At 38.6% G+C, this 25,610-nt stretch overlaps 1 protein-coding gene across 6 annotated transcripts in view; it reads left to right on the forward strand.

Annotated features, from left to right (window-relative positions):
- The window catches only part of SLC16A4 (solute carrier family 16 member 4), a 439,791-nt gene that overhangs the window by 240,054 nt on the left and 174,127 nt on the right, over window positions 1-25,610 (forward strand). For 5 of the 6 annotated variants that reach the window (XM_044076896.1, XM_044076894.1, XM_044076899.1 and 2 more), the window contains 2 exons: window positions 7,021-7,182; window positions 18,193-18,828. In XM_044076896.1, the coding sequence (XP_043932831.1) occupies window positions 7,021-7,182; window positions 18,193-18,828 (798 nt within the window). The remainder of the gene's footprint in view (window positions 1-7,020; window positions 7,183-18,192; window positions 18,829-25,610) is intronic. The other variant, XM_044076900.1, reaches the window with a different exon arrangement.

The raw sequence follows: 25,610 nt of genomic DNA on the forward strand, positions 1-25,610 counted from the left end.
CAATAGTCAATTCCTCCTTGGTTAGATCCGACCACAAACTAATTACCATGGAAATCCACATCTCACCCACACCACCAGCAAAGGTAACCACCATGAAAAACTTCTCCAAAGCTGACTTTAGGCTCCTAAAAACAGAGGTGGCTAACTTCACGGCATCCATGCAAATAGAAAATAGGTGCATGACCACCGAATCATACACCAATCCGCTGTATGAATATGTACATAAATGCATGGAACTAGCCATACCCAACAAAACTAAGATACTCTCCTCCAAAAAAGAAAGCCAATTTGGTGGTCCCCTGCCATTAACAAACTCTACAACAGAAGGAAGAAATTGTTGCAGAAAAAGGTGAAGTCCCAACACTGGAAAAACTCCCTTATTAGCCTCAAAAAAAGTTGAGATCCCTCATCAAAACCTCTAAAGCTAGCTATGAAGGCAGAATTGCGGCAGACACTAAAAAAACCCACAAAGCCTTCTACAGTTATATGAAGAATCTCCACGGCAATAACCTGATTTACTCTGAGTTACTGCAGAATGGTACATTCTATACTGAACCAACAGATATTGCCAACATACTGGCTGACAGATACAGTGGCAATTTTACCCCCCCCCCCAAAGGACCAATCACAATACTGGAAGAATGCCAGCCACCCAGCATTACTGCGGCACAGGTTAAAGCTGCATTGTCCAAGGCCAAGAATACAGCTTCCATGGGACCTGACAATATCCCTGGCTGTGCTCTACATGGACTACAAAGTGAACTGGCACCACACCTGTGTGCCCTGTTCAATTATAGCCTCAGCTCAGGCTTTGTCCCTACAGAATGGTGAATTGCTACAGTCATCCATCTCCATAAAGGGGGAGTGACTGCAAACCCTGGGAATTATTGCCCCATTAGCCTGATGAGTCTGATATGTAAGGCTATGGAATGCATCATCATGGACATAATTAACAAGGATATAGGGAATCTCCAAACTCTGGATCCCATGCAATTTGGTTTTGTGAAGGATAGATCATGCCTGCTCAACCTGGTTGACATCTTTGAGTCAGTCACCAGAGCTGTGCACGAGGACAAGGCAGTTCATACAGCCTACTTCAATCTGGCCAAGGCCTTTGATACCATTCCTCATTCAGGAATTATTGATAAACTCACCAAACTAGGCACCAACCCCTATATCACTAGGTGGGTTGCAAATTGGCTCACAGATAGAACCCACAGTGTGAAAGTAGCAGACTCTAAGTCAGGCTGCTGACTAGTCATTGGTGGAGTCCCACAGGGATCAGTCCTGGATTCTCTCCTGTTTGGCATCTACTTCTCAGAAGTCCAGGCCAACACCAAGGGACTCTGGCTGACCAAGTTCACCGATGATTGCAAACTGGGAGCCATTATTAACTCCCCAAGTGAGGTAGACATCCTACAGAAAGACCTCACTGAGACCAGTGACTGGTGTCAAAACCATGGCCTTAAGCTTACTGCCAAAAAATGCATCGTCATTCCCTTTGGGAAAAACTCAGTTCCCACTAATTACCACATTGATGGTAGCCCACTGAATACTGAAGGTGTTATAAGAGATCTGGGGACACAGGTTGACAGCAACCTCTCCTTCAACCACCCCATTGCCACTGTGGTCAGAAAGTCCTTCTATGTGGCACATCTCATTACCAAGGGTTTTGCATCCAGGAAGAAATCATCTCTCTCTACTCTTCCCTCATTTGACCAGTCATGAAGTATAATGCCCCATTTGGCATGTACATCATTAAACACCTGCAACAGCTGGAAAGGCCACAAAAGTACCTCACAAAGAAGATTCTAGTCCTTAAACACATGTCCTACATGGACAGACTCAAAAAACTCCTGCTTTTCTCTGTCTCATATCATCTATTAAGAGGCGATCTCTGCTTGACTTACAAAGCCATGTCTGACCCAGCCCTGTTAGAAATGGTACACCTAGAGAAATCCCAATCTCTCCACACCACACACTCCAGGGACCTCAACCTTATTACTGCAATCAGCAGAACATGCTGAAGGGACAGGATCATAACCCAGAGACTGCCCATGCTCTGGACTAGGCTTCCCATACATGTCAGACAGAGCACCTCACTGGGCCTTTTCAAGAGAAATCTTAATGAGTGGATGGGAAATAGAAGGTTCACCCCGGGGATCACTCCAGTGGCTCTACTTGATAGAGGCACCAGGAGCTAATAGAGGCATGATGCCAGGGCACTTCTACTGGCTAGGCTTGTAAAAGCTCCAGGGCCATTGGCCTAGTACACACCTATGAACCTATGTCTTTATTAATGTAGTTCACCCACTAAGCCAGACTCCATTAACTGCAGATGTTTCAGCCTTATATGGGCTCATCAGTCCAGCATAAGTAAAGAATGTAGTCCAGCCAGAGATCCCACAGGCTCTGTGGTCTCCACTACAGATTAAACCACAGGAACATATACCTCAGGCATGTGATCCCTTCTATTTCCCCCAAAAAGAAACAAGTCAACAAAACCATATCACTCATTTCCTATCCCATGGCAGTTCCCACATGACTTGAGCTGCTAGTCAAACTCAGGTCACCTGGGTCATAGTCTGGGTTTTATCCCCCTATATCAATGGAATCGGCCTTCCTCGCTTATAAAAAGCATGATGCCCATTACTTCAGGAATGGGTACTAAATAAGATTCAACCAAAACAGCAAACGACTCACAGCAGATGTATATGGTATCAAAGCAGAATGACTCACAACTGGTGACCAAACATTGAGTAGTGAGACAAGACTAAGAGCTCTGGGGGTGGTATTGTGTGGCTCTATGTTTAAGATGTGGGAAGAGGAAAGAATAAGTGCCATAGTTGTTGCACAGGTGGAGAGCAGGATTTCTAGTCCCACAATGCATAAAAGGACCAAAAATAAAACAAGCCAATGATGTCTGAGGTAAGTCCTTAAAGGCATGAGCATGTTCATTTAGGTCATTGAACACTGGACACTAAGTGTGGGGGATTGGGTGGGACTTTAGAAAATTTCTGAATTGCTGTTTCTATGACCATCATAATTTCTCTCACTATAGAGAATGGACAGTGGTATGGCATTGGGTTTGGGTTGTCCAAAAGTATTAAAGACACCTTTTGTGGTGAATAAATGAACTGGAAGTTGAATCTTTACAGAAGGTTAGGAGCAAATTGTGGGAACAGTACACACAGAATAATGTTTTTGAGTTGGAGTGAGGTTTTAGAAAAAACAGGAATCGATCAATTTATGTAATGTTGGATTGACGATAATCATACAAAAGAATACATGTGATATGTAATGTTTGCAACTGGGAATATGCTAATATGGTTTGTTTTATTTGATATAAATGCATGCTTGCCTGTGTCTTAAGTGATAGTTCAATAAAGGTATTTAAAAACATCATATGTTGCTGATCTCCAAATAAAACTTAGGAAAACTACTGTAATGATGCAAAAAAAAAAACACCTTTTGTGGGTTCATTGAAGAATTCTCCGCAGGACCAACACACAAACTGAATAACCACAATGCCTGTGGTGCCAAAAAAGTGACAAACCAGCTCCAAATGCTGTGATGGAAAAATAAAACTTTAATGCAGTTGAAAACCCTTAAAACAATAAAAACAGAAGAGCACTTTAATTCCACATATTTTGTAATGGAACAACATTCAGAATAAAACTTAAATAATATATTTAAAAGTGTCATGTGATTGTACTACACTAATCACTGCTTAATAAAGTAATTAAAAAACTTTCCATTCAATTGACATCAAAAGAAAGAGCACTGGATGCATACATGGTGAATAACTATGTTATACAAGAATACTAAGCATTGTACTGTCTTAGTTTAAACACAGAATTAAGTGAGCAAGATTAACTCAAACTGGGAAAACTTGTGGCACTTAATTTTAATTGCCATTTCAATTCACTTTTGTCAAGGTGCTCATTCATAAAAGATCCCTGAGGGTCCTTTTCCACCTGTTCTATCATTACAAAACCAAATCTATGTCAGTTATTTTCCTGCATGTGTTTACTCAAGGCATTGGTAGATTTTTCCTTCGTTATATCTAGCAGGTGTTGATATATCCCCTCTTTTAATTTTCTCAAAGCTCTTCCAAAGTAGAACACTGGACAAATATCAAGGCTAGCCAAATAAACAACCTGTATTAATGAAAGTATCAATCTTAGTATGTTTAAATGGGTCTACGTTATTTTGTTGAATCTCATTTCACGGAATTTCATTTCACCCCAAGCACTTCGCTGACAATACAAATTACTGAAAACTCATTTCATTGAATCGCATTTCACTGAACTGAACTTAGTATATATGGCACTGTGTAGAGTACTGTAAGGCAAATAAAAGGTATATGCCCTTTTCGCCACTGTTGTGTGATCCTGGAGTTAGTATATATAGTTAGGGGGTGTGGGGGGCACAGCCACCTACATTGCGGGTGGAGTGGGGTGGGCTGTGCAGCCCCCCACCTTGTTTGTTTTATATTGTATTTTACCAAATACTTCAAAACAATACATTTTAAACAATAGACATGCATAGTTGCAACACCAATGACTACCTCTCTCCAGAAGGCAATATGTACCACCACCACCCCAACTATATATACTAACCCCAGGATCAAACTACAGTGATCATTTTTTCATAAAATGTACTAGACCAACAACCATCTCATGGGAAAGTAAATCATAAATTTGCAAACTGCATGAACACTATATTTCACCTTGCTTTTCTGTATGACTACAGTGTACATTTGGCTGAGTATGATAGAAAAGTCTCTTCAGGATCATATGACCTACAAGGAAGGTAAGTTTGAAGACCATGTGCATCTTGCCAAACACCACCCTCAAGATGTAACCCCCCCAACATGCACACATACTTCAGGGAGGGAAAAGCATATCAAGGTGGGGATGAACTTGTGTGTATCCAATCAATCATCAAAGTTAGGCTTGAGTGAGGCAATGGGGTCACTCTGCTTTCTATTCGGAGGAAATTTATTCTAGATATGGAGCAACCACTGGGTAGTAAATCTATCTCCTCCAACATGTTTTCTTTATATGTTGGTGGAGGTTCACATCTTTAAATCAGGTGTTTGTGTAGTCATTCCACCTGTAATGGTATGAGAGATCCATTATGATGAAGCCTTTGATAGCATGGAATACCAAGCATGGATCTCCATGCAAGAGTCTATAAGAGACAGAGTACAGTCGTAAGGCTTCTAGTCTATTTTGTTAGCTAAGGGTTTTTAGATCAATTTGTTTTCATCAGAAAATGTGGGCCCTTTCTAGCTGCAAAATATGTCTGGCTATGTGCATGCCTAGAGAAGCATTGTACTCAATTATTAGTCTAATTAGAAGACTGCATAGAGGGAAAATAATATCCTTTGACCTTTGGAAATCAGTTCTGTTATATAGAAGAATTTCTTCAATACTGTTGCAACATGGTGGTTAAAGTCAGAGACTTACTGACCCAGGGGCAGAGATCTCTGACTGCCCTTGTTTGTGTGGTGCTAGGTACTTGCTATGTTGTTGTAGATGAGGGGTGTCTCCCAAACGTGACAATGATGCACTTTTTTTTCCATTCGAGTTCTTCCACTTTACATGTTTGATTAGTAAGGACTTTATGAATGCGGGAATGGGCAATCAAACCTACATACCAAAATGGAATGGTCCCAGTACTGAGCCCTGTAGTACTCCACTAGTTACATTATTATCTTCTGAAGCAGCACCTTCCACCTTAAGTGTGTGAATTCTATCCCTCAGCCAGTTTGCAATCCATCTTACCAAGTCAAGAGTTTACCATTAGTTATTTTAACTTGTCTATGATACAGACATGGGGTACACTATCAACGTTCTTGACCAGATCCAGAAATGCCTCATGGACTAAGGGGCTACTGTCCACTGCCTCTGTAACCTTCTCAAAAAAGTTTACCAAGTTTGCTAGACGTGATCTGCCTTTGTTGAAGCCAGACTGTTGTGGATCCAGTTGTATAAGAGTTTTAATATCATAGATTAAGAGGTCAGAGGTGATATGGCCTATGGTCTTTCAAACTAGGCTAGTAAGGCTGAGGGGTCTGTAATTCTTGCGGTCTGTGGTAGAGCTCCTTTTCTGCAGAGGCACCAATACAGCTGTTTTTAAACTTCAGGGGTATTCCCTGTGGCTAGACTTTAGTTAAACAAATTCAGGAGGAGTTCAGCAATAGCATATATGTCTTGTTTAATTAGGCATTCAGGTAAATTGTCTGAGTCCATGGGAGTGGTGTTTTTAGTCTTAGAGAGTACAGACAGGACATGCTCCAGGGCAATCTTAGTAGTGAGTGGAACTCAGGGATTTGTGGAATTTTAGTGACTGTTCTGGAATAAAATTGGCATTAAATCTGTCTGCAAGCATGGTAGCTGTGTCTTTAGGGTCTGAATGGGTAGTACCTTTTTGGTTTAGTTTTGCAGATTGCAAGGGATTATTTCTCAGTTTCATAATGTAACTAAAGAAGGATCTGGTGATATCTTTGGTTTCTGATGCTAGTTTAAGTGTAAAGTTTACTTATGTAAGATGGAGCTGATATCTGTTGCTATAGTACAAATGTACTATGTTCTGTAACTTCCACGTTGTGAAAAAAAAAAAAAACAGAAATATTGAAAGCCCATACCTTTGGTTGTCACTACTTTCTGGCACTGTCATATCATTCTTGTCAGACAACAAGCCATTTGCACTGATGGTATAAACTTAGCTGGCTGTTATAAGGGTATAAGCGACACCTTTCAATATTTTCTATTGTGAAATAAAGTAATGGGAAGTTCCCACCTAATCCTTACCCAGGCATTTATACATCCCCATGTCACTGGGAGTTGTCATGTCAGAATTTCTCATTTTAGACTCATGTCAGGTCTTCAATACTAAATATAGAACAAGCAAAGGATCTTGCTAAATTAAAGTAACTTTGTAATGTAGCTATACAATTCACTTAGTCTTTTACAGGAAAAAGTAAATGTTTTTATGTTTGATCTTTTGTAGGTATTGGCTTTGCTGTACTGTATCAAGCAGGATCTGTTACTACTGCCAAATACTTTAAGAAAAGATTATCAACAGCATACTCTATTGGACGGTCTGGGATGGGCCTAACTTTTATTCTCGCACCTTTTTCCCAGTTCCTCTTGGACACGTACAGCTGGCAAGGTATTGTACATAAAAGGATGCTTCTAAAACTGGAAATATTAAATATATCAGAAACTGAGTTCATATATGAAATACTTTAGTGGAAAATACTGCAAAGTTGTTATTGTCTTTCATACTTGAAACAGCTGGTACTTCACCTGAGAGGCAAGTTCTTAGAAAAAATGGAAGTGTATCCGTGTGCACCAGATCTAACACATCTTCAAGTAAAATGAGTTTAGATCAGTTCAGCAAAAATATGCACGTTGAGAAAATGAAATGCTAAATGGCAACTGAGACTGAAATAGATCCAGTGGAGTCAGTGCTCTGTCCTAGTTAACAAAATAACAAAAAGTAATGGCATGGGGGTGATTTATACATTCCTGGTATATCTGCTACTATTTATAATCAATTCTGGAGTAAGGAAACCTTCCTTCTGTGGTGATTCAAAGTAGCTGAAAATGCAGATTCTCATGGCTGATTATAAATGTCTGAACCCCCCCCCCCCCAATGTTAAACTCCAGTAAGCCATCTCATTAACTACTAAATGTCATCTCCCAGCTTACACATTTGTGGAATAATTATTATTAACCAGATAAGAGACCAAAGAAAGTGGTGTTAAAATGCTGACTAAAACCAAAGGTATCACCAAATCATAGCACCCAGAGTAGTTATGAGCAAAGCAGAAACTCTCCAAATTACTGCTGAAAGTATGTATTTATTTATTTATATATTCATTTGTTTGTTTGTTTATTTTCACTCTGTGTGCTCTGAATTCTCCTTAAAATGAGCTCATTAAGGGAATTATTTTAATCAGAATTAATTATTGTTCTTACTTACCCTTTGGCTGGATATTGGACGCTTCACTGGGGGAAATAGTGGTGATGTTCCAAACAGAAGATCACAACTTCAGCTAAGAAATGAAGTAACCTTGCAATGTAGATGTACAACCCACTTAGCTTTAAATGTGTCACTGTAAAGGTGTGAAAGGTAAAAATGATACGCTAGACAAAAGAGCTTAATAAGAAAGAACCACCTGTCCATTCAACATAGCAGTGAAGCATACTGATTCTGTGAATGAATCCTCATGTTAGATGAGTCTGGATGCCCACTTAAATTCTCAGTATATAACATCCCAGGAACTAGATTATATGGCCTTCCTTATAGGGCAGACATTGTATAGTGAGCCACCACTAACAAGCCATTCCAAAAAGCTGGGATGTATAATGGTGGCAAAATAGGCCTGTCCTTGTGGCACAAGAATCATGTCTCTTGTGGCCATAGTCACTTAATGCACCACTGGGTTTGTAAAGCACCACTGAAGGCAATATATTGGAAAAAGTGAGCATGTCAACTGCTGCATAATGTTACTGAATTCTTACCTTCTGTACTTTAATTACTACAATTCCTTGTTTTCCAACCATGTCTCAGTATTCCCACACCATAATTCATATGAATCTGTTCGACCACACACAAAAATGAAATCCTTTAAACTTCTTGCATTCATTGCTGTGCTTGCATGTAGCATTGTTATGGTGGCAGATTAGATTGAATGTAGATTCACATCCTGGATTAAATGTACATTTCAATATTAAGCGCATACTGGAAAATGACTTGTGTAAGTAGATTAAATACTTACACATAAAGAACTTCACTGTTTATTTTGTAGGAGTCTTGCCATAAGAATTTTGTATTCAACAGATCTTGTTTGTTCTGTGTTAGTTTTCTGAAGTCTTAGGATATTAAAAAGATGAAAGCACTCAAAACACATTGGTATTTTCTTTCAGTGTGGTTTGTCTTTGGTATTTTTGGTTTGACACCCTATTTCTGCACATCTATAGTGGACTAACAGACTCTTCAGTTTTTATTTATTTGTCTACTAATCAGGTAAGCCCATGGAATGCATGCCACTTTTCAGTGGTAACCAATTTGCAAATATAAAATGAGGGAATCAAACCCAGTACTACAGTATGAAGCTCATTAAAATCTCATAGCCCTAACCCCCCCCCCTCCTCCAAAGCCAAATGGACAGACTTGAGCTTACCCAAACCTAATGGCGTTTACAGACGATGTTTGCCCCTTAAATAAAGCATTCAGATAATGTGTAAACCAAATGATCAATGAGCTTGGGGATGATTATTGTATAGTAACTTCCACTGCTTACCACCAATCAAAAGGAACTGTGGCCATCCTTTGAGCACACGTGTGTGGGAGCATGCATGTTTCTGTGGCAACACAGCAGACTATAATCACCTAGGAGAAAGTAAGCATAGAAATGGACCTAAGCAAAGGCTGTCTTCACCTGATGCTGGATCATGGTAAATGACTGGGCATAAGGGGATCTCTTTCCTTGATTTGGAAAGCAGAGAGTGGTGTAGGGAGATTAAAGAAATCAGGCAAAATTTTCACTGTTCAAAAACAAAACAAATACTCAGACTTGGAGACACTCGTATCTTCTTATAAGTTTAATAAAAAAATGTCACTTGCAGAGCATACAGCTTTCAGGTTAAACCCATCTTCAGTGCAAAGATATAACACAGAATTAAAACACTAATTATATACTAAAATGAGTATAGTCACATGATAAAACCAACCAATGATCTTCGATAACTCAGTGGGAGCATCAAAACATATAAATAGCCTTCAATTAAGTCAATGAGGTATCCAATACATACTTCGTAAATGAAATCATTAGAATAAAATATTACTATTACTGTAAAATCTTTATCTAGCTAAAAAAAATAAATAAATTTAAAACATTAAGTTCACATACATTTATTATTTCTTGTATTACGTTTGTTTTTTGATCAATATTGACTTAATGCTTACTGACATGTTCAGACTTGGTCTACTATCAGGCTGCAGCCTTATTATCCATTCATATTCTCTACACTCTAATAAATTATATAGATCCCCACCTCTTAAAATTCTAAAAAAACTGGTCTATAACTCTAAATTTAAACATACGCTCATGGCCACATTTAGCTATATGCTTGGCCAAGGCATTAGATGGACTACTTCTGTGCACTTCTGAGGGATGCACTGTGATAGGTTCTTTCAATTTATGACTGCATTTACCCACATAGAACATGGTACATGACATACAAGTTGCTAGATATATAACATTAATGGTGTTACAAGTAGCAAACAAACTAAAGGTATAAATCTTTCCAGATCTAGGATGTTTAGAAGTATTGTCACTATATAAATTTGCAGAATATGCAATTATAACATGGAAAGGTCCCTTGTTTCTTACTCATCAGTATTTCCTTTTTCTCCAAAAAGGTAATTTCTTTATAGCAGAACCTATTTTTAAGATTACTACAATTCCTATAGGCAAAACTCGGTCTCTCACCAACAAAGTTTCTTAGTTCAGACATACTCCCCAAAATTCCCCAATTCTTTGTTATAACTTTCTTTGCTTCCTGCATTCTTCTATTAAATGTTTTAATATATCTCACATATTCTTTCTCACCTAAACTGCTCTATGCCTGTACAGGTGATGGTGGGGGCCTAAAATAAGGTCTTGTTGTTGTTTCTCTTATATGTCATGTCATGTCATGTACTGCATTCTATGTGGGTAAATGCAGCCATAAGTTGAAAGAACGTATCACAGAACATCCGTCAGAAGTGCACAGAAACAGTCCATCTAATGCCTTGGCCAAGCATATAGCTGAATGTGAAGTTATAGGTCAAGTTTTTAGAAATTTAAGAGGTGGGGATCTATATAATTTGTTAGAGTGTAGAGAGTATGAATGGATAATAAGGATGCAGCCTGATAGTAGACCAAGTTTGAACACATCAGTAAGCATTAAGCCAGTATTGATCAAAAAACAAATGCAGTACAAGAAATAATAAATGCATGTGAACTTGATTGTTTAAATTTAATTTGTTTAGCTACATAAAGGTTTTACAATAATAGTAATATTTTATTCTAATGATTTCATTTATGAAGTATGTATTAAGTACCTCATTGACTTAATTGAAAGCTATTTATATGTTTTGATGCTCCCATTGAGTTATCGAAGATCATTGGTTGGTTTTATCATGTGACTATACTCATTTTAATATATAATTAGTATTTTAATTGTGTTATATCTTTGCACTGAAGAAGGGTTTAACCTAAAAGCTGCATGCTCTGCACGTAGAATTTTTTATTAAACTTATAAGAAGTTACAAGCGTCTCCAAGTATGAGTATTTGTTTTGTTTTTTGGACTGTTTCTCTGAGACTTGGTTCACCACAATTTTTGGTCCTTTTGTTGAAAATTTTCACTTTGCACTAGAATTTTTGAAGAAGCACAATCAGCAACTCATCATCAAGTTAACTTTTTTTTTTTTTTATCAGCATCATTTTGTGTAGCTCTCATGTGCTGAGTAAAGGAATTAATGTACATAATGACGACTATCTCATGTGCACTGATTCTACTGTATAGCATTGCTTATACTTATAATTACATATGAAAACAAATTCTTTATTTGACATCTTGTGTTACATGTTGCAGTGCTGTATGTCTAGGGCTCCCAAACACAGAACTTGACTGCTTACAACTGGTGCAAAACTCTGCAGCCGACTTACTCACTGGGGTCTCAAGGTACATGTACATTTTATACTGGTACTGCAGAGTCTGCACTTGCTGTATATCAAGCAGTAGAACATGTTTAAAGTTCTTTTGTTGGTCTGGCTTTCCCTGCATGGCTTAGGTCCCCTGTGTCTGCAGGATTTCTTGGTTGCATACAGTCTCACTTGGCCCCTGTGCTTATCTTCCCCTGGGGCTACTAGCAGGTACAGTATGACTTGGATCCTCTGCTCATATTACCTGCAGCTGCTAGCAGGGACAGTCTGCCTTGGCCCCTGTGTTCTTCCTCCCCTGGGGCTATTAGCAGGTACAGTCTGCCCTGGCCCCTGTGCTCATCCTCCCCTGGGGCTGCTAACAGGTACAGTTTGACTTGGCCCCTGTGCTCATCCTGTCCATGGAGCTGCTAGCAGGTACAGTCTGACTTGGCCCCATGCTCATCTTCCCTGGGGCAACTAACAGGTACAGTCTGACTTGGCCCCTGTGCTCATCCCCCCTGGAGCTGCTAGCAGTTCATTTTACTCATCTTGAGTAATCTGTGATTTAGGCCTTTGCTTTCTAGGGTCCTATGTATGGAGTCTGCTGCCTTTTTGGTGATGTAGTCACAAACACTGGCCCGTTTTAAATGCTTCTTACAGACCCACCTATTTTACTCAGTCTTCAGATAATGAGCATTCAATTGTTGGTCAATGTTAGACTTTGTACTGTTTATGTTTGCTCAATGCTATGTCTGTTACTGCATTGTTTTACATTGTTTTAATGTGCCTGTCAGGTTTTATTGTTTCCTTTTGTACAGTGCTTGGTAACAGCCAGTGTAATAAAGGTAAAGTCTATATGCTTTTGTTTTTGACTTTCTCTGCTTTGTCAGTGTGTGTGCATGTGTGTATGTACTTATCTTCTCAATGGTATACATGCATTATCAATATGTATATGCTTCTGCTATATTTGCAATTATTTGTTTATAAAATGAACAAAATCCTCATCACTCTTACAGGAAAATTTGAATGTGTGACACATGATCCTTTAGAAGATTTGTACCCTTTTTGTCTATGGCACCATGTTTAAAGTAGGCTGTAGTGTGTTGCTTCTGTGACACATGCATGCTATGTGGTTGTAAAATGTATGTGAGTGTGTGTGTGTGTGTGTGTGTGTGTGTGTGTGTGTGTGTGTGTGTGTGTGTGTGTGTGTGTGTGTGTGTGTGTGTGTGTGTATAAAAACAGTAAATTGTAACATTTGGTTTAAGTTATTAGGAAAGATATGTTGGTCAAGCATTTACCCAATAGCTGTGCCTCACACCCCAAACGTATATATACCAACTCTGAGATTGTCATACATCTCGATGAGACTGTGCACTTCTGGTATATAAATATAAATGTAGGCACCTGTGTACCTATGTGTAGCAAAATAACAATTCAAAAAAGCAACCATGAACGTGTTCAAAACAGTTGTATAACAGAAACTGTAAAACAACTGATAAACAATCCTTGGAATTGTGTTGACTGACCAAAGATAGATTTGGTGCTGGTAAAAAGTTTGAAAACTTTCTGCAGAAGCTACCTTTGTCAAACAAAAGTAAACTTTTTTTTGCAGGGAACACCACCACCCCCCACCACCCCCGCCACACACACAGCTGCCCTTGAACTTATATATACAAACTCCAATGTCACACAACAGTTGCGAAAAAGGCAAATTCCCCTGTCGGTGAAGCTAGTTACACTGATTGGTGTTTGCACATGTTATACTTGGTGAAATTAACTTTGCAGATTTGGCACATTCCCACTATTCCACCCCCCCCCCCCCAAAAAAAAAAAGTACTTCACACAACTCTACTGTCTTATTTCAGGGAGGATTTCTGTTACAATATATTATAAAATATGAGAATACTACAAGCAGTGCAAGGATACTTCTGGGAAGCTGGCAGTTAGTATCCATGGCACAGCTATACCAAAACCTCTCCTACCCATTGACTGAACCTTAAGCTTATAGTGCTATTTGACTGCATTGGCAGGAGACTATGATGCTGTTTCTAAGCTGTTTTGAGTGGAATTATTTCTAAAGTAAGCTGCAGACATAAATGCAGCCTTTGTAGAATGAGTTCTAACGTGGCATTGCAGTGGTTTGTTGTACTTATCGTAACAGAAGACAATATAATGGGGGAGCCACTTTGATAGTATTTATTCTGAGAAAGGTAGGGCCTCCTTTTCTTTCTCAGGTGGAAAAAGGGGTTAATCAGATTTTCTCATAGATTAAGTCCTTCTTGTTTAATATATGTGCTAGTTGTGAGCTTCCACAATATGCAACAGGTATTCACCAGTATGTTGGTAGTTGGTATAGAAAACTAAAAGCTAGAGGAACTGGTTTAATAACACAGATGAAATTATATTTGGCAGAGAGATACCATTCACTTGCAGCAACACTCATACATTAGGGAAAAGGGTAGTTATAGTCTACAGTGCTCTTATATTATGGAAAAATGTGATGGGGATTTGCAGATTAATTATTGTTCTTCTGAGACTCTAAAACATGAAGTGACTGCCATGAAGAAGGAGATTTATGTGAAAGATACTCCAAGTCTACAGAATCTCATGGTTCCTTAAAGGTGGTCAACTTTTCAACTATAAAGTTTAACTCCCATGATGGTGAAATATTGTTTTGTTTTTTTTGGGGGGGGGGGTTAACTGCACTATCCCTTTAAGGTGGGACATAAATGAAGGATTTGCTGCAGTTTGAGGGAAGGCAGGAGTGCATGCAAAAAATGCAAAAATATTAACCTTGATTGAAGAATAAACCAGATTCACTTTGACAGAAAGATTGAAATAACCTAGCAGTGCTGGCACTGGATAATTCATATACTCTAGACCTTGTGACAATGCTCGTATTGCACTTCTCTTCTGTTATTGAAGATATATGACTTTTGTGTATTTAAACATTCAGAATATTTAAACATTTTAAAAAGAATGTAGTCTTGTGTGGAATTAATATCCTATCCTCCAAGATGAAAGAATAAGAAACTTGAGGTTGGAGTGCAGAATTTTGCCTCACAGCTGGGTCCATATCTCGTTCAGAGAAAGCTACCAAGGAGGCTATTTTATGTAATGCATCAGTAAAGACTTGTGATTGCTTTGCCCAAGGAAGAGCTATATGAATTAGTCTTACTTTGTCTTGCTTGGCTTTGAAATGGACTTTCTGAATCAGTAAAGCCAGAGGAAAGGCATAAAAAGAGATAATGTCCCATCTCCATGTGATGTGCTACTGAATAAGAGAAGAAAGTTCTGGAAGCTGAGCATTCTAGTGAGTAGCAATTCTGCCCATGTTTGGCATCCTTTAGAGAGTTGCTGTTTGTTGAAAAACTGCTAAGAGATTGTATTGCCATAAAAACAGCAGTGAGGAAAAGATTTTGTTGGATTGCCCAATGCCAGATTAAAATGACTTATTTGTACACTTGGCTGGACCTTGTGGCTCTTTCTTGATATATCACATTGCAGTAGTGTTGTTTATGATGATCTGAAGTAACCCTGGTTGACAACTGTTCTTAAGGGCTTGTACTGCCCTTTCACCTGACTTCATCTCCTTCAAGGTGATGTCAAGATATTTCTATTGTGGAGTTGAATCAATGCTGTACTGAACTGTTGTTTAAGTTGGTTCCCCAGGTGTTAGTCTGAGGAGCCTGTTGTCTGATGTTGCTGAGGAGAAAGAAAGATATGAAATATCGTCACTGTTAGAGTGTGAAGATTTTGTCACTAGAAAAAAAAAAGCTCCTTCGGTGAATTCAGTTTTTGCAGCTTCATTCAATACATTCTTGAGAACTCACTGTGGTTTCCTCGTGGACCTCTGTCTGGTCTACAAAGCCTCAAAGGATCCAGTCCTATGCGACCTCCTACACATACTCAAAACAACCAACATCCTAAACACTCATTTGGAAGAACTGAACTTCCACTGCAGCATACATAGGGCCTGCTGATTATATAGATATATCTCTTAAAAAAATCCCCTTTTATGGAATAGACTTACCTTTGATGTAAATAAAAGCAGCACCCTGACTCTCTTTTAGCACAATCGGACAAATGGATGGGAAACCATAAATTCACCCCTTGTCTGGCCCCTCAAACCCTCACTGAAATGGGATGAAATTAGGTTATTCATGTCATAGGACACTGAGAAATGTAGATCTTGAGGTTATGATACACCTGCTCGACAGCCTAGAGCCTAGTATGAACCTATGAACCTATAAGCCTTACTTACACAAGCAGTGACAAGAATGCAATATCACATGTACTCCAATCCACAGTTATGATGTATCATCTTGTTGTGAATGCAAGTGACGTAGTAACATCTTTCATGAAATTATATTTCTCCACTATCTTTTTTAGGGTCAAAAACCCATTCATCTGTGTAAAGTGCATGACTCCTCCCAGGAAAATCACCATTTGGTAAGGGATAGAGAAAGAGAGGAAAGATGTTTTCTAATTTATAGCTGTGCCAGAAAACTGAAACAATATTATGATTATCTGTGGATACTGAAGTGACAGCTCTCATGTCTGAGCTACTGTCTGTAGTTATCTAGGTAGGGAAAAATGACAATCTGTAGTTAACTAGATAGAGCAAAATGGTGATCTTTAATTAGCTAGACAGGGAAAAATGGTAATCTGCTGTCTGAGCAAATGATTAAAGACTAGAACTTATTCTTGTAACTGTAAATAGGATACACGGAGAGTACCAATCTGAAAATGAAAATGAGCAACCTGGAATTTCATTTATTTTTTCTGTGTGCAGACCTCAGGTATTCATCTTTTATGTGTAAAGCTGTTGTGAAATATCTGTATTCTGTGAAGGGTGGTACTGTCTTTAAGGTTATCATTTGGTAGAATAAAATCAAAAGATTTAACAGGTATAGGACTGATCTTCACACCTTTATATTTCAGGGACCAGAGATCTGAATATAAATTTGACTCTCTCTCTGTGTTCTGGAAACCGCTGTATTTTTTCTTTAAACTGACCCATGAAACTTAAAGAAATCGGTAACTGATGACTTAGTGTTTGGAGAATCATCAATGTCTAAGTTATCTGCTAAATTTCTATAGAACAGCTCCAGTGAAATATTATGAAGAACCCACTTTTTGATAGCTACAGTTTCCTAACCAGCTAAAAGCAATCAAAAAACACTTATCAGAAGTATGGGGAAGGAGTAATGGCTGCAGCCAGGCTGTGGTCACTAAAATTTGCTTGGTTACTGGTATTTCCACTTATTTGAAGCAGGAGAAGTGGATGCTGACTTTATAGAATAGTTTTAAGATGGTGTTTGCTTTGTGTAGAATGGTATTCTTCTGGATGAGAAATTTCTGGAATGTTGGGAGGGATGCTGTACAAAAATGTTGCTTAAGAGCGGATCTAATTACACCTTTCTCCCAAATCCTCCATTGCAGAGCTATTTTCCAAAACATTTGTCAGTAGATACAACAGCATCTAAAGTCAGTACTTGTACACCCCCAGGATAGGTTTCTGTCTAGTACATAACGTGCCACCTGCTAGCAACCTCAGATGTTGAGACATTCAGGATGCATACATCACATCACATCATATGCACATTTCAAAATGTGCACCACTATTTTGCCCTGTGATAATGCAGAACACTGGAACTCAGAAGTGCATTTATGTAGGTCTCAAAATACTACAGAGGTAGTGAAGTTTGACCGCCTCCTGGAAGATTTTTTTTGGTTAATTCCATTTGTAAAGTGGAGCTGTCAACCCATTCAGTAACCCAATTCTTCTTAAATAAATAGGTAATTTGGGGATTAAATAGGTGACAGTCCCTCTTACAAATGGAATTTTTCATCTCTATGTTTTTCACACTCAGGTAGAATACTAAAATCTTATAGTGTTACTAAAATTTAAACATAATACAGAGCTTTCATTTCTCATAATCAGAGCATGAACAAAAAATAACAATATGTGTAGAAGTCTTTAGGGTTTGTTTGACTACCACAAACATATTTGTTAAGAAATTTGGAAGAGGGATATTCCTACAAAATGAAAAAAAAATTAAAAGACAGTAAATGTAGGAAATAGTTGTTAAATCTGGTAATTAAATGCACCTAAAAAGCCTGAATGACCAACAGCTTCACAATGGTAAGAATAACTGGAACATGCTAATGCTATTTATATATGCCACGTCACACACCTCCTGTTGTTAGGACATATGCTGGTGTAACACTGCCACTGGCTTTTGCAGGGAACAAAAATAGCTATCGTATACATGACTGGACTAATACAGCCTTACTGACCAATAACCATAAATGTTATGATTTACTGCTGTAGCTACTCTCACCAAAGTAAGATAGATTTGTGTTCTATGACAGCAAACACATGTATAACTTTGAGTACAATTTGAGCATTTAGACAGCCCATCCCAAAATTCACTTAAACTGAAATAAATTTTCTTTTTTGACTGCTTTTCTGCAGGAGCTTTATTGATACTTGGAGGTATAATGCTAAACCTGGTGGCCTCATCAATGTTGCTAAGGCCTATTTATCTTAAAAACAGCTCGCCTTGTACCCTGCCTTCATCACCACACACACAAACCCAATCAGTAACCTGTAAGACAATGACGGAGCTCTCATCCTCTCAGTTTTCCATAGAAAACGGATTCCTGAATCAAGGCACTCTAAGCAACAGTAAATTAAATGCCTTGCCAGAGTACCAGCCTGTTAGGGCACAGTGCCATATAACCAATACAGACGTTCCAGAGGCAAAGGACAGCTGTAAAGTCAGTTCACCAGATGAAGCAGTGCCGAATGGGAATACCTGGACTAGCACTAACAATCAGGATGGGAACCCACACTTCCAAAAGGAAAAGGACTGCATGGAAAAAGAAGGCAATACTCTGATTTCATCAAGTCATAAACAAAACTCACAGCAAGTCCAGAAAGAAAAACTGTTGAACTTCTCCCCGTTAAGGAATCCTCTTTTCTGCATTTATACCTGGTGCTTGGTTTTCAGCCAACTGGCCTACTTCATTCCCTATTTCCATCTTTCTGCAAGAGCTCAGACCCTTGGCATTAAACCTATGGAATCCTCTTTTATCATCTCCATTGCAGGTAAGCAGAATTATTCTAAGTTCTTATTGGAAAAATATTTTTCCATCTCAAAATGCAAAATAATTACTATCTCATTTGAGTTTTTTATGACTGCTGCTCAATACATTCATTAATGGGTTTGGTTTGATTGTTTTCTTTGCTTCTGTTATTTGAGGGAAATGTAAATACCACATAAAACCACTTCAAGTTGAATAACCCAGAACAAAATATTTGCTGGTAAAAATTTTATCATTTCAGATGGAGATAATGATATTTAATTTTAATTTTAATATGTCATAAAAACAGTGTCAGGCTTTGCATTCACCCCATAAGTCTGTTCAAAGACATAATCAGGTTATCAGTAAGAGCTCAAATGCATATGCCAGCAACATTGATCTAAACAAGGGAAAGCTAATGAAGCTTAGAAGGTATGGTATCATTTGAAAGTGAATTCTGATGTCTTTTTACGTGAAGCTTTTGCTAGCTGAGGTGTTTAAATTTAGTTCACATATTTTGTCACTGAGTATGTTCCTTAGATGCTACTACATTTATTACAATTGTGGAGACATGGTGTTCAGTTGGAGTCAGCGGACCTCCATTTATAGGTTCATAGGTTCTAACATAAGTACTAGGCTAGCTGCCCTTGCAAGATATTTTAAGCCTATCCAGTTTTTCTTTTTGTGCTTAAAATAACCTATCCAATTTGGTTATAGATTTGCCTCGCCCATCTCATGGTCAATAATTATATATTACCGCTAATGAGAATAACTGGGATCATAACATAGATAACTGGAGAGGACCCATGCATGGGATAAAGAATTTAGGAGCTGCAGCTGTCCATTAGTAGTACAGAAGACAGTCCTGGGGTAAATCTTCTGTTTATCATTGATAGAGCTAAGTTACATTTGAATATGGACAGGGATGAACTTTGTTTTATGTGGATGGTGAGTTTGCTGCACAGCACTGGCATCCTCTGCGAGATGTACCTGTCCTTCCAAACCATTCTGTTGATGATGCAGAAAAGATTTAGATCCTTAGAAAGAGTATTTCTGATGCCATTTAACTTGCTGATGTGCAGTAAATTCATCAGTAATGGATTGGAGGATGCCTTGTATGCCATACGCAGGTCACTTCTTAGCGGTCGTAGATTATTACAGAGTATGGTGACAGGGCTTTGAGTTGGTTTATGTAGGGAATGTTATTTAGGTATTGTATCATTTTAATAAGGTATCTCTGGGGGCATACCAGTTGTTGTATATGTCTTAACAGATACGTGCTGAAGGGGGCATTATATTCAATGAATGGCCTAATGAGGGCTGAGTAAAGGAGGACAATGACATACCTAGATCTAGACACAATCCCTTTGTTTATAAGCTGTGCAATATAGAGGACTTTCTTACAACAACAGACACATATTGCTCAAAAGTTAGAACACTGTCCACAAAACTTCCCAAATCCTGAACAGCTGGATCAACTCTTAGGGGTGTATTGTCAATGTGGTAGTTCCCAGGCATAAATGACTTTCCAAAGCATACAGCAATGTATTTTTTTTGGCATTTAGTTTCAGTCCATGATTTTGGCACTAGTTATTTATTTGGTACAAACATTCCTGCAGGATAGCTAAGTCATTTGGAGATTCAGTCACAGTTCCTAGCTTGCAGTCATCCACAGATTTACAGTAGCTAGAAAGAGCACCTTGGTATTAGCTTTTACTTCAGAAAAAATAGGTGCCAAACAGGAAAGGTCCCAGCATAGAACCTTGATGGACTCCACTGGTAACTTTCCCAATTCTGATTATCTGCATCCTAACTGTAAATCAGTTGGCAATCCATTTGGTGATACAGGGGAGTATTCCCAGTTTATTTTGCTTATCTACTATTTCTGAGTGGGGAATTGTTTCAAAAGCTTTGGCTAGGTTGAGGTATGTGGTGTGTACTGTTTTGCCTTCATCCATTGTTTTGGTGACCTTTTCAAAAAATATCCACCAGGCTAAGTAAGCTTGGCCTGCCTTTGATGAATCCAAACTGAGACAGGTCCAGTGTTTGGAGGTTCCCTATATTATGATTGATTAATTCCATGATAAGTCTTTCTATTGCTTTGCATATAAGGCTGGTCAGATTTATGGGTCTGTGGAAGGTCCTCCCTTATGCAGGGGAATGACTGTAGCTGTTCTCCATTTGCTTGGTACAAAACCTGTATAGAGGCTGAGACTGAACAATGTTGCTAGGGGTGTTAGGCTACATCATGATTCATGCTATTTAAAATGCATCCACGTATATTGGCAGGACCAATCGATGTAGTATTAATCTACTGCACTACATGTTTATGGATTGTCTGTAGCTATGGGTAGAATTTTAATCTGATTGGAAGGTACAGTGAGTAGGCTAATGAGGTAATACATTGTGTCATGTCAGGTGCATGAGAAAGAGAGCTGTGATTACAAGTGATGCAGAGCTGCCTGAGTCTGTGCATACTGTGAGTGTGTATTACAGCAATCATAACTTTAAGGCAACTGCTTAGCATTGTCAATTTAAGAATTACTGTATCCCATAATGCACAGAGTCTAGTGTCTAGGACCAAGGTATTCATAATGACTGAACTGTTAACATCTTTTTCATTGTGCTACCATTTTGTAGAGAATAAATTACTGTTTCTAGTAAAAATGCTGGCATATCCTAACATTAGTGATACCATTATTAAACATTAACATGCAACCAGATTTGCACATCGTGACATTGTATGAAAAGCAGGATCTTCTTCACAAAATAAAAACAAAAATGTCATTCCAGTCAAAAAACTGTACCAACAACCTGAGTAGTGTCCACCAAGCTTAGAGTAAGCCATTTTACTGAAAACACATAGTTTTATCTCACAGTGTGAGAAAAGTACACACCTGAGCCATTTAACTCCTCACTGCAAACTCCTCAATGAAACAGGAATTGATCGAACAGACGTTTGATTCCCATTTTTGACAAAACCAGCAGTTCCGCTATTCCCACTAAAGTACACACACACACACACACACACACACACACACACACACACACAGACTTTCACTGTGTGACTTGAATTACTGAGTCCGTTTTAATAAAAACAGAACGGATAAACACCCGACAGTGGACTTTAAAAACAAAATAAAAACAAGAAAAATCTGAAATCAGATGTGTTGTTCCTTCAAACCAACATTTTATTGTCCACTTGAGTCTATTTTGCCAATTTCCAGATTCTCTGAAATTGTTGTATTTGAAAGCGCAAGACTGCAGGTTCTCTTTACCCATACTGTTGTACAATTTAAGAATTAGTACATTTAGGAATGCAGGAGTATAGGCTGCAGAGGGGCTTGCCCCTTGCAAAAAAAGATGCTTTTGTGTTATACTTTTAAAAATTGCTCATGTTTTGTTAGTTCACTTTGGACAATACGAATATAGTAAGTTACTAGGCAAGCTCACATGTTCTTAGGGAAAACATTAATAATGCTTTTATCCTTTATGTAGGAGGAGCATACATGTAATCACTGGGATGAATTTGTGGCTATTCATCCATTCATCTAAGGTGTCCAAAGTATTTCTGCCACTGATATGTGGAAGAAGTTTACTCCGTAGGTAGGGAATGTATTGGTTTATGAATGTATCTCTCCAGTGAGTTTATTAATTTTCTGGTATAGATTAAGGCCATTCGTATGGATATATGCTGCTGTTGCTTCTACTAATGTGTATGAGGTCAAACAGGGCTGGCCTTCATAGCAAAGAAAACTAGACATATGTCACCATGAGGAAGCCGGTGTACCATAGAATATAGGGATAACTAAGCTAATCTGTGGACTAAGAATTTTAGGACCCTTGTTTTTCTTAGTTACAGATCTCTGTGTTTTCTCTGTCTGAATAATGTGCTCTGCACAGGGCATAACAAAGGTGGCATTATATTAAATAATAGGGCTGCTAAGGAATGATTGCAGTGAAGTACTGATGTGTTTAGACCTAGAGGAAATTTCCATGGATAATGGTCAAATGAGAGTAATTTATTCATACAGACACACACACACACACACACACACACACACACACACACACACACACACACACACACACACACACACACACACACACACACACACACACACACACCAAGGTCTCTTAAAACAGTGTCAGCCAGTGGAAGTATATTGTTTATATAATAGGATGTGGGACTGGCTTGCTTGCTGAACAGTACCACATTGCATGTTTTAGTTTTCAGCATTAAGACCATTTTTCAAACACCAGGTATGTGTATAGTTCAGTCCCTGCTGGTGCAATCTGGTATCCATAGCAGACTGAACAGCAGTACTTAAATTTGCAATCAGCAGCAAATGTGGATAGCCATGCTCCTAGAGTACTGGCCTGGATGGCAGCAAAATAGATTCCAGAGAAATACATTTCCCAGCACAAATCCCTGCAGGACACCACCAGTTGCAGTTTTATGTTGTCACAACTTGAGTTGTATGAGATAGTTTATCTGCAATCAGAAGGACAGAGGAACGGTTTGTACTGAGTTTTACTAATTTGTGTATTATACTATCAAGATGGATGGTATCAAAAGTATTGACCAGACTGAGACAAGTACAATTCATTGAGAGACCATTGTCCACTGCGTCAGTAACCTTTTCAAAGAAGCATACTAGGTCTAGGAGGTGGAACCTACACTTCATAAATTTAAACTAATTTGAGTCAAGGTTAGTCATGCCTTTGTCTGCATTTATATAACAGTACTGGGGGAGGTCGGATGCCTCCCCCCTTGCCGGGCCGGAGCTCTCAGGGTCCCGCGGACTCCCGCAGGTGGGTAAGAGTGGTTTCATGGTTTTACGTACAAGACTGTTGAGACTGATACACATTTAGCTATCAGGATCTAAAACAGTGTCTTTATGTAGGGCATCACTGTAGCCGTTCTCTAGGCTTCTGGTGCAATCCCAGTGGCTAAGCTTTGGTTGAAAAGATTGGGAAGGGGTTCTGATAGTTTATATTTAGCACTTATTAGGATGAGGACACCTAGGTATGTTGTCAAGCCTCATGCTTGTAATATTTTTGGATTCTAATAAGGGATTCTAGGACTTACTATATAGTGATTTTGGAAGGCAGTAATATAGCGGGGAAGGTGGGAGGGAGATATGTTAGGCAGGATAAAAATTTGAACTAAGTTTGTCTGCTATGGTATTTGAGTCATAGTGACTATTGTTATTATAGACTAATCCAATGCATTGCTGTAAACTACTTCTTAAATTTTCTAACATAGCTGAAGAATGACTTATACTTTCCGTAGGAGTCTGTGGCTACTTTAAGTTCACAGGCAGCTTTAGATTTCCTAATTGTGTTCTTAAGATCTTTGATGGTCTGCTCTAATGCATTTCTGAGGAGGGGGAGTAGGAATAAATTTCTTTAGTTATTAAGATTTTTCTTCTTTTTTATACAGTGAATTGATATAAATGCCCCACCATATGGGGATATTCTTAAACTTGCCATTATACTAAGGACTGATGGGCACTGAATTATCTATGCAGCTGGTGAGGTGATGGCAACAGTCATAGTAGTATGAGGACACCTTTTTAACTGGATCCATGGCTGATGGCTTCTTTATCAGTTTTCCTAGGTTACCTGAGAGATGTAAGCAGATTAGCCCTAAAGAAGTCCCTAAAGACTAATATGTTTGGTTGGAGAGGCACCAAAAGGCATAAAGGAAATGATAATTCATCTGTATCCAGATTTTAACAGGGATGTAATGATGAAAGCTGACAAAAAAATGGGCTAAGTTAGAAAGGATAAGATCTGGATTATGTTGAGCTCGATAAATACTGAGCATATTTATTTTTGTTGTACAAGTGTGCCTGACAGTGGTTAAATAATTAAAGTCTCCTACCATGATAATATTAGGTTTGATGGTGACCTCTTCATATGCAGTGATGCAGTTAACATGGTCTTCCAGGGACATTGATTGGGATCCGTAAAAGGAAATTATATAGTAGCTGATTTTAATGTGTGTGATTTGAATCTATAGCAGTTGTAAGTTAGGATCATGGGTAATTTAACATGAGGTGATGGGGTTACTGATAAAAGACACTACTCCTCCTCAGTTACCCTTAGGTCTGAAAACATGCTAGGCACTGAATCTGGTAAAAAGGGAGTGCTTACACTGCACTGGAAGCAAGTTTTGGTAACTATACAAGTAAGGATGTGTTCAACTTGCAGAGGTGCCTGAAGTTCTGGCATCTTTCTGTTTAGATACCCATCACTGACTAGTGAGGTATCGATGCTGTCTGGATCTGAATTTGCTATTTTGGATTGTCTAAATAGTGGACCCTGACTAAAAAAAAGCATAATGAGAGAAGCAAATGTTTTCATCAATATGTGAAACCCTTGATGACAGAGGTTCAAGCCACCTTGCCAAAGCAGGACATCTTATTTAATATACAACTATTGAAGCCAGTTATCTTTGTCTGATATTTACACATCATCTTTATGAAGGCAAGATGCTACTTACAACCAGTCTTTCCTGCCTCTAACACATACTTAATAATTTCTGTCAAGTCTGTCTCTGCATGTTCACCTAACGTCATTCACTCCCATATGAGCCACCACTAGTTTATAATCATAACTGCCAGGTTTAAAGCTCCTTAGGACACCAGTGCATGTCAGATTCTGGCCCTAGAGAGGCAGCCAAAAATAACCCTATTATCTGGCACGGCAAGCTTGAATTCAGTATTGTACAATAGAGTCACCAATGGCTCGAACATTTCCTTGAATGGTAGTGGGATTGAATGGTCTTATGGACTTCTG

This window comes from Protopterus annectens, chromosome 7.part0 (assembly GCF_019279795.1).
Source record: "Protopterus annectens isolate FY-2018-M chromosome 7.part0, PAN1.0, whole genome shotgun sequence".
In the NCBI taxonomy this organism is placed as follows: Eukaryota; Metazoa; Chordata; order Ceratodontiformes; family Protopteridae; genus Protopterus; species Protopterus annectens.